At 45.1% G+C, this 10,001-nt stretch overlaps 1 protein-coding gene across 4 annotated transcripts in view; it reads right to left on the reverse strand.

Moving 5' to 3' along the window:
• Positions 1–10,001, reverse strand: part of LOC109313661 (exocyst complex component 1-like) — a 64,158-nt gene that overhangs the window by 41,426 nt on the left and 12,731 nt on the right. For all 4 annotated transcript variants that reach the window (XM_019540327.1, XM_019540328.1, XM_019540326.1 and 1 more), the window contains 2 exons: positions 8,807–8,966; positions 3,828–4,021 (listed from right to left, as the gene is read on the reverse strand). In XM_019540327.1, the coding sequence (XP_019395872.1) occupies positions 3,828–4,021; positions 8,807–8,966 (354 nt within the window). The remainder of the gene's footprint in view (positions 1–3,827; positions 4,022–8,806; positions 8,967–10,001) is intronic.

The following is a 10,001-nucleotide window of genomic DNA, read 5'->3' on the forward strand; positions in this document are numbered from 1 at the left end:
ACCCCAGTATTCTTTCCTGCCATGGCAGGGGGTCGGACTAGATGATCTGCTCAGGTCCCTTCCGACCCTAGAAGCTATGAAACTAAGCGATTGATTACTAATCTCTGAGCCTGATGATCCAGCCAGTTTTCTATCCACCTTACAGTCCATTCATCCAGCCCATATTTCCTTACCTTGCCTGTGAGAATGTTGTGGGACACTGTAACAGAAGCCTTGCTAAAATCAAGGTACACCACATCCACTGGTCTCCCCGCATCCACAGAGCCAGTCATCTCATCATTGAAGGCAGTCAGGTTGTTCAGGCATGACTTGCCCTGGGTGAATCCATGCTGACTGCTCCTAATCACCTCCTCCAAGTGCTTAGAAATTGATTCCTTGAGGATGTGATCCGTGATTTTTCCAGGGACTAAGGTGAAGCTGACTGGTATGTAGTTCCCTGGATCTTCCTTTTTCCCTTTCTTAAATATGGACAGTGCAGTTGCCCTTCTCCAATCATCTGGGACCTCTCTTTATAGCCATGAGTTTTCAAAGATTATGGCCAGTGGCTCTGCAATCTCATCAGCCAATTCCCTCGGCACCCTTGGGTGCATTCCATTTGGCGCCATGGACTTGTATACGTCCAGCTTTTCTGAATAGTCTCTAACCTGGTCTTTCACCACTGGAGGCTGCTCACCTCCTCCACAAACTGTGCTGTTCAATGCGGTAGTCTGGGAGCTGACCTTGCCTGTGAAGACTGAGGCAAAAAAGGCATTGAATACTTCAGCCTTTTCTGCCTCCTCTGTCACAAGGTTGCCTCTCCCATTCAGTAAGGGACAACATTTTTCCTGATCCTCCTCTTGCTACCAACATACTTGTAGAAACCCTTCTCCTTACCCTTCACATCCCTTAATAGCTGCAACACCAATTGCACTTTGGACTTCCTGAGGTCCAGGGGCAATGCGTGGTTGGTGCATGTGGGCGCACGTGCAGTCCCCAAATGGGATGGTGCACACTCTACAAAAAGGTGTTACTGACACTGAGCGGCACCTGCAGGCAGTCGCTGCTCGCCACCCCACCGCCAACACTGCCGGTGGCGTCTGCGGGTGGTCTGCAACCCCTGCTGGCTGCTGCCAACACTGCCAGTGGTGGCTGCAGGTGGTCGCCATCACTTGGTTGGTGCTCACCATCCACCCCGCTGCTGACAATGTCGGCGGTGTCTGCTTCCACTGTTCCTGCCACCACTGTACTCTGGCCACCGCCGTGCCCCACCCCCCCAGCTGCCAGGGGCAGGAGTTGCTCATGCTGACATCCTCCCTGCATGCCTAAGCAATGCTTTTATATTCTTCCTTAGTTATTTGTCTAAGTGTCCACTTTTTATAAGCTTCCTTTTTGTGATTTAGTTTACTGAAGAGGTCCCTGCTAAGTCAAGGTGGTCTTCTGCCATACTTGCTAGTCTTCCTGAACACTGGGATGGTTTGTTCCTGCACTCTCAGTAAGGCTTCTTTAAAGTACATCCAGTGTTTCTGGACTCCTCTGCCCCTCAGACTGGATTCCCAGGGGATCCTCCCCATGAATTCCCTGAGTAAGTCAAAGTCTGCTTTTATGAAGTCCAAGGTCCTTACTCTGCTGCTCTCCATCCTTCTTTTCCTCAGGATCTTGAACTCAATCATCTTGTGGTCACTGCTGCCCAAGTTGCCATCCACTATTACATACCCCACCAATTCATCCCTGTTCGTGAGAAGCAAATCAAGAGGATGGCCCCTAGTTGGCCGCTCCAGCACTTGGACCAGGAAGTTGTCCCCAACACTTTCCAAAACCTTCCTGGACTGCCTGTGCTCAGCAGATGTCCAGTTGATTGAAGTCCACCATGAGAACCACGGCTTGTGATTGGGAAACTTCCTTACAATACTGCCTTCTGCAGCACCTTTCATGATAAAGAACTCAAAAGATTTACTAATCCTTGCAAAGTCTTTTACAGATGGAAAAAGTGAGTCACAGAGTAGCTATGTGTCTTGCCCAAGAACAAGCAAAAAGTCAATTGCAGTCAGAAACAACCCTCAGGATTTTTGCTTCCCAGAGCTAACAACTAACAAAATATACAAAGCCTTTGAAGTAGGGAGCAATATAGAAACCCTAGCTGGGGACAGAGGCAGGTATAAAGGAACAAAGCATGATAGAGCTAGGATTTTGTGGATTCTGGTAAATTGTAGGTTATTTTCTCTCTTTTTTGTCACTTCAGTTATTTAACTATAATATCCAATGTACAGAAATATTAGTGTAACATAAATGTTCAAAACAGTTATCTGAACACTTTCCTTCTAACATTCCCATTAATAGGATGTCTTCCAGAGAAACATGATAAAATATGGGAATATAAATACATTCAATAAAACAAATTAGTCTACCAGTAATGTGTGCCCTTTCTTTCTGTTCATTTCTTCTGTTGCTTTTGCTTCTGCCCTTTCTTTCTCCTCTCATTCTCTAACCCTTTTTCTCTATCCTCTTCTCTTTCTTCACTGCTTTTCTCTAATAAGGGACCATCCTCTCCCCTATTCTCTTCACAAGCCCCTGTCAGATCAGCCTCTGATACATCACTCACTCCATTGCTACTCCACAAGCTGTCTCATCCCACTGCTTCACTATTCAGTTCCATCCTCTGTACTGGCTCATCCCCACCAGTGTCCCACTCTATGCCTCATTTTTACACTGTTTACCTCAGGGTAACTAATGACTGTAACCAGCCTGAAGTTAAAACATAAGGGGGACAAAGACACTTTCATCTGACTACAGAATAAACTAAGCAAGGTCAACACCAGACCTGGCTGACTTTGATCTCCCTTGGTTCCGTATATTGTAGAACCGGAGAGATTTGTCCTTACTGTGGTTTATTCTCAGCATGTTCCTCACCCCAAGCAACAAATCACCTTTTTAGTAGTAAAGATAAAGTCCTAAAGCCTCCAAGCCATATTTTCTCTCCTTCATCTAATTCAAGGGAATCCATGTCTCTTTTGCTTTACTACTTGGAGTCAGTTTTCCATTGTTCCTCCTCTCACCCTCTCTACCTGCTGAGCTTCCCTTTTCAAGTCCCTCACTTGGGGCCTACTGCTACTGTGTGGACTCCTGTGTTCCCAGTGTTTTCTCTACAGCCACCAGCCTGCTTAGGGCTGCCAGTGTCCTTGAGAGCGTGCACATGTTCAGAAAAAGTCCCCTGATCTGCTGCTTTCCTTGCGCCAATAGCCTGCAGCTGAGCTAGTTCCTGTACTTTGCTCTCCTCCCTTAGAACACTGGGAGTACAACAGAGACACCCTGGGTGCAGGCTACCAGCTGGCAGTACTGCAGCAATCCTAGCTCCATCTCTTCCAAATAGGCCCAAGAAATCAAGGACCTAGTCAGGAGCTTTATGGGGTTGCCACACTGGCCATTTATCTGGGATTAGGAAACACCCAGTCATGAAAAATGAGGTTGAAGATTGTGACAGAAGCCACTGAATGCTGATACCTGTCATGTGACAGGAGGTAATGGTACTTGTAATGCTAAGTAGCCACATCCCACAAAAATTACTTCTACACCTTAGTTCAAATGCTTTGATTCAGTTAATTTTGTATATTGGCTTCTATTCCACCCAGGAGACTGCACAAAACACAAGCAAACTCTCCCTATGCCTCAATAAGAGTGTTTGTGCCTGCAAGCTTGTAAAGAACATTTTTTTCCAACTATTTAGTTAGTCTAACAAAAAATATCACATTTACCCAGGGAACCTTTTGTGCCTTGATTCAATTAAAGAGCCCGTACTGTCCACACAGATACCCTGCTGATTTCTATGTGCTTTCAACCATCTTGCTGCTCACCTCATCCAGCACTTGAAGATCACTGCTGAGCTGCTCTGCAAATGCTGCAGCATGGTTCACAATTGGCTCATACTCTTCCATCAGTTTTAGCATGTCAGCTGTTTCCTTTGGTGTCATCTCTTGGTACACACAGTCCTCTTCCTGGTTCTCTGCTTCTGCACTTGCCTTTGCATTCTCTTGGGGACCTTGTTTTCCTGCATGCACAGGGGAGATATATGAAAAACTCTTTTCATTATTTCTTTGTATTAGCCTTTCCCTTCTGGGAAGTCACACCAAATCTAGTTTGGGTCACAAGGGCAGTGAATATAATGGTCTCAGTTTAGTGCCCACTTTATGTTTAACTCCAGCACAAGAAAATCATGGAAGGTCTCATAGCTGCCAGGCATTGGGGAAATAAAGTTTAAGCCTGGGATAGTGCTACAGTGCTACAGATCAAACAGAAGCATATGTGCGCAGGAAGTCTAAACTGAATGAAGGGTGTGCCCTTGCCTGCTGCCACCTCTGGGGAAGTGTCTACATGTTGCTGTATGGCGACGTTGCTACAGCACCATGCTTTAGTACTTCCTTTTAGAAGTACTAAAGCACAGCACAGGTGGTTACTACACTGTGTGCGCAATGGACAGTTAGATTTTGCCACTATGTCACTCACTGTAGCATGCCGTATGGCAATGTAGCATGCCGTAAAGCGATGTAGCGCATCGCTGTGTCTCAATAGGATGACATGTAGATGAGCCCAATGTGAAGCTATCTGCAGGGCATTTGTGGGAATCTCAGAGATGGGCACTCCCTAATACAGCCAAATATGATGATAGACATATCCAATATAAACCCCCCACCTCAGCAAAATATCTTGACAGCAGAGAGACTGGAAACATTCTCCCAATATGTAGCTGGTCTTTTTCTGAGCTGATACATACCAACCCATAAGATTACAGACAGAACCATTAGAAGCAAGATAAACTACCCATTTTTTATCCCAGCCCAGTGCTGTCTCTATGTGGCAAGAGTCAAGGAAATATATCAGCCTGCTCTATAAATTCTTCCTTAAGCCTGAAGTCCCTGGATGAGTGATTCCTATTCTTTTTTTTCTCTCTCTCTCTTGCATTTCAGACTGGTCACTCAGTCTTGTGCTTCGTCCTCTACTCTTTACCCTACTCAGAAATCTGTTCCCTTGTGTGACAAACGAAGCTGTCACTTAGAGTAATGTGGCAGGCTTGTCGCTTTTGCCTGGCAAGCCGGACTTGGAGAAGCACACTTCGGATTGGTGGAACATTTCCACCAATCAGGTAACAGCTGGGAGGGGCTTGCCCTGCCCCTGCTCTGATGGGGGGTAGGGTGCAAAGAGCCCCTGGACCTGGTTGAAGACTGTGCTTTGCAGGTCCCATGTACTTCAGGGTGAGGCCTCCAGTGTAAATAAAAGCCCAGCATGCTTGGCGTGCTGGGCAGATGCAGCAATGGACAGCAAGGAGAGAGGAGCTCTGGAGAAGACCGTCATCGGGACCCTGCCTGAGCCTCAACAGTGCATGGATCAGCAACTGAGAGTCAGCCTTGGGAGCAGCTTGAGACTGCTCAGGGCCCACACGGTGTGCAGGTCAGTGCACAGAGAGTTGACCTCGAGAGCAGCTTGAGGCTGCTCAAGTTGTCCCCAGCTCTAGGCTGGGCAGCCCAAGCCCCACAGTGTGACTCAGCATTAAATTAAAAGAGCTGTGGTGCCCAGAGCAGGGCCCAGGAAGGGGAAGGACCCCCCGCATGAGGCCAGGGAACAGTAAGGGCTCAGCTCCCGTAGAAGCTCTGTGGGTGTTCAGTATGAGGCACAGGGCCATCAGCGGAAACCCTGGCGGGAGGCTGGGCAGGCCCAGAGTGGGGCACCAGGACATCAAGAGGAACCAGAGGTGCCGCCGGAGAGAGGCCCTTGCAGGACTGGCTACTGGGGGACGAGCTTTATCCGCTTCAGAGCGGAAGTAGGAGTTGTTGGGGAAGCGGGTTGCATGGGGGGGCAGCCTTGGGAGGGGAGGGTCTGCAGCCTCCACCCTCCTCCATTATGGGACAGGCATGTTCCCATCCCAGGGCCCTGAAGGGGAGCGGCTCCATGGAACACCCCATGGGGTGCTGAGTGCACCTCATATTTTGTGATTGATGTTTGCTTTGTATTGTTGATGTTAATATAGTTATGGGTACTCCTTAAGGTGGGTTATATTGGTTTACCTGTTTTCTTTACCTTTATATGTTTACTGCCTATTATCTGAACTTACCTGTGTTGTTGCCTGTGTACATCTATTGCATTGCTACCTCAACTTACCTGGGTTTAATTGGAGTTGATGCTTATGTGTTTACTATGTTGATGCATTGACTTACCTGTTCCAGGGTGTTAATATTCATCTGTGCAGGGGTGGTTAATTATTGCCTGTGCTGTAGATCACCTGTACTGAGTTCCCAATTACCTGGTCTATATTTTGCAGTCCCTCAAAGTGGTGCGATATGTTGATTGCAGATTATTGTATATGGTGTCACATACCAATTGTATTGCAAATATTTAATGTCTCTTATTCATATTTATTTTTGTATAGCAGTAAACTTGTATATAGTTAAGTGCTTTTTCCCGGCCTGGCTCTATGAAGAAAAGAGGGAACTACTCCTCAGTGGCAGGCCCCCCTCAGAGCACTCTTGCCTGACCACCCCACTCCTTCCACTTGTGGATGGAGCACACCCCCGGGTGTATCCAGGCTACAGTAAAATGAGCTTTGACATAATTTGAACTTTCCACCAAACTAACAACAAGATGCAGAGGCAACAAATATGATTTGAGGGCTGCATCCAGCTCATCTTATATTGACCAGATGATTGCAGTCAAACCCTAACAACAACAGCCTCCTTATCCCTCCCCTAAATTACCTCCCTTCTGGCAATGTTTACATGGAGTGTAAAGGTCAAGCAGGCAAAACATATCCAGTATTAATTAGCTCTGTGTGATTCTAGCTGGGTTTTTTCCTCTGACTCTAGCTAACCAAACCCTCTCATTAATCAAATGTTGGCCATATTTGCTGTTGTCTCCCCTGTGATTTAATCATGATTTTTGTGGAACTTGGGCTTCTCCATGAAGTCCCAGCTCTTGGAAGAAAGTGATTAGGAGAAAATCCCAGCTGTCATTAAAAGTATAAAGTAAGATTCTCGCCTTCATGGTAGCAAAAAAAAAAAAAAGAAAAAAATGCCTGGAAATGTGACCCTAGTGTAATGTGAAGGTTCAGCAGGCAGAAGATGAATAAAACTACCCCCCATTATTTTTATGAGCTCATGATTTTAAATCTGATCTCCTAATTTTTTGAAGGAAGACTCATGATTTTTTTTTAACGCTCGTGGTTGGCGGCACTACACAGCCATTGCTTATAAATCCCATTTCCCTTGGACCTCTTCAGTAAAGCAGAGTTTCCTGGAGTGTATAGGTACAAGAACAGAGCAGAGGCTTGTGCACAGGAGGAAGAAACACTAATGGTGATGTTAATCTGTGATGCCATCTCTCTCCTGATTGGAGTGGGCAACCCTGGTATTTCACCAGCTGTCCTCTGGTCCCTGGCCACAGCCCTTTTTACCTCCCAGTTTGGTGACTGCAAGATTGCCTTCAAAGCAACTGCTGAGCAAAGCAGTTAGCCTAGCAGGGAGAGGAGGAAGCTTTACATATTGCTCCAAGGCTTCTCAAAGCTCTACAAGTAAGCAGGGATAAATTGCCAAAGAAAGGTACAGTAATGTAAAAGTGATATTGTAGCCATGATAATACAGAAATTATGCAAGAGGTAAGGATTTCTTAGGGTGATATTTTTTTATTGGAACAACTATATAGGTGGGATAAAGTCAGACAAGCTTTTGAATACAAGACCATTCTTCCTCAGGTCTCTAATCACATAGTGAAAAAAATAAAAATTGACCATAGCTGTCTTTGGCAGTCCCCAAGGCAGAAGGAATGGAGACAAACCAATGCAGCGGTGGTAAACTCTTCAGTCCAGCCACTTATATAATGCTACTAGGCCACTCCCACTGAGTGGGATGAACTGATCAAATGGGAAGGCAGAGCAGAAAAACAGAAGAATAGAAACTGTTTAGACACAGCTCTGAATCAGTTTGAGAATACACCCCAAGGGAACTGAAGGTAAAAACAGATGTGGATTTCTCTCAGGAAGAAGCCTGAGGATCCTGGGATCCTACAAGCCCACTGTCCTATTTTAAGTACTGTGACATACCCGAGAGAACAATTTCCCCTTGGACAATCGAGGCTTATTTGAATTAACTACCATTCAGGCCGAGAATGTTAAAGATTGAATCTTGCTTGTTTTGGTGCAAATCAATGCCTGGGACAATCAAAGTAAGGATAAACCCAAAGTGTTTTTTTACCCTGAGAATGTGAGAAGAGGTGGGTTTGTAGTAAACTGGGTATGTCAAAGAAGGTTATAAAAGCAAAACAGTGCTGGGGTAAGAGATGAGAGATGTGAATGCAGAGATATTGTCTGCGGCAGGAAGTGCTGCTGTGAAAGGTCCGAAGGAACAGGATTAATCACCCTCTAGAAATATTACTTTACCATAACTAAAGATAAAATGGGCCTCTACTTCCCTTCTTGCTGGTATACAGAGATCTGTATACAGATTTGTTACATAGTCTGTTTCTATTGTTTGAATCTGATTTTCTTTTTTTTCCTCTTTGTTCATAATGCATCTTGGTTTCCCTTAGATGATCTACACTTTAGACTACTTTGAGGTGAAGTCACAATGTATGCCCTTGAAGGGAGGCAGTTCTTGACAAATAGGAAGAAAATCATACTTATACCAAGGTATTTTATTGAGGTAGCCCCAGGTACTCACTTCTGTTGAGGAAGGTGGAGCAAAAAATGCCAGCGGCCCTTAAAATGTGACAGGAATAAAGGACTTAAGAGTAGAGGGATCAAAGTATATAAAAAGGCATTCTGAGTGTGTATGACAAAAGTCATAATTACCTTCCATTGTACAGGAGGGGACATTGACAAATGTGATAGTGCCAGAGAGGTATCGGTGGTTCAGCTTCCACAAGCATCTGATAAAGGCATTCTTCTCATCACAGCTGCCAGCTGTCCACTTGTAAACCTTATCAAACTGCAGCTCAAAATCCAGAGTTACCTAAACACCAATAACAAGAGCTACATTTTATTAGTGCTGTGACCAGAAAGCAGTTACCACACAATGTATACTTAACATACAGGAAAGTAATATATTTTAATAAATGCAATGGGTGTTTTAAAAGAGAAAACACCTTCTGTGTCCAACACAGCAGGACCCCATATCCTACAGATCACTAGGCTAAGGGATAATGGGACAAACCATTTTTCCAAGTTGCACCTCTGAGATTAGCATTTTTAATATCACCAGGCGGTCATGTTGCAAATCAGCATTCTGGCAGGGGGTTAATCTGAAATCTGAACTGAGTTCACTGATACAGAACATAACTTGATCTTAACAATTCAGTAGCAATTAAGCACTGGCCCAGTCATACCACCTTGGGTGGTGATATTGTTAGATCTCAGACTAAACTGCACTGGGCCCAGAAAGCAAATGGAAGGGAGACATCTAAGGAAAACCCAGCTGCTACCAGCATTGTTGGTGACTCAAACACCTGGTGGGGGTGGTGTGCTCACTATTAAAATGTGACAGCTTGTGATCACGATGAACCAGATTTTCATTCTCTCCTCTCCCACTTCTCACCTGCTTATTGCCTCTTATTAGTTATGCCATATCTAATGTGAGACTGACTTCAAGGGAGTTGCCCAATTGGTCAGAAAGTAGTTGGGCACAAGTCTTCTTGTTAAGCTTTCATGTTCTAAATCAACCGTGGTTGTCAGTTGCTGATGATGTTTTCCCCTGAGTTTCTCCCTTGCTGGGAGAGACTCTCTTTTTTGGATTTAACTTGGCATCAAAGAACACAGCATAAGATATGACATGGAAATCCATGTCACTTGGTGCATTGGCATGGGTAACATAGGGAGAGAGGCTGTGTGCACAGAAAGGGGAATGTTTTTAAAGTGGCAGTTTGGAAACCTCTTCACTGAGCTTGCTTCATAGGGACTGGCCCTGTTGGTTGCCTACAGGGTCAGGAAGGACTTTTTCCCCTGATACATAGTGTTCCACATTCTCAGTTTTTATTTAAAAAAAAAAAAA

This window comes from Crocodylus porosus, unplaced genomic scaffold, assembly GCF_001723895.1.
Source record: "Crocodylus porosus isolate Cpor-Errol unplaced genomic scaffold, CroPor_comp1, whole genome shotgun sequence".
In the NCBI taxonomy this organism is placed as follows: domain Eukaryota; kingdom Metazoa; phylum Chordata; order Crocodylia; family Crocodylidae; genus Crocodylus; species Crocodylus porosus.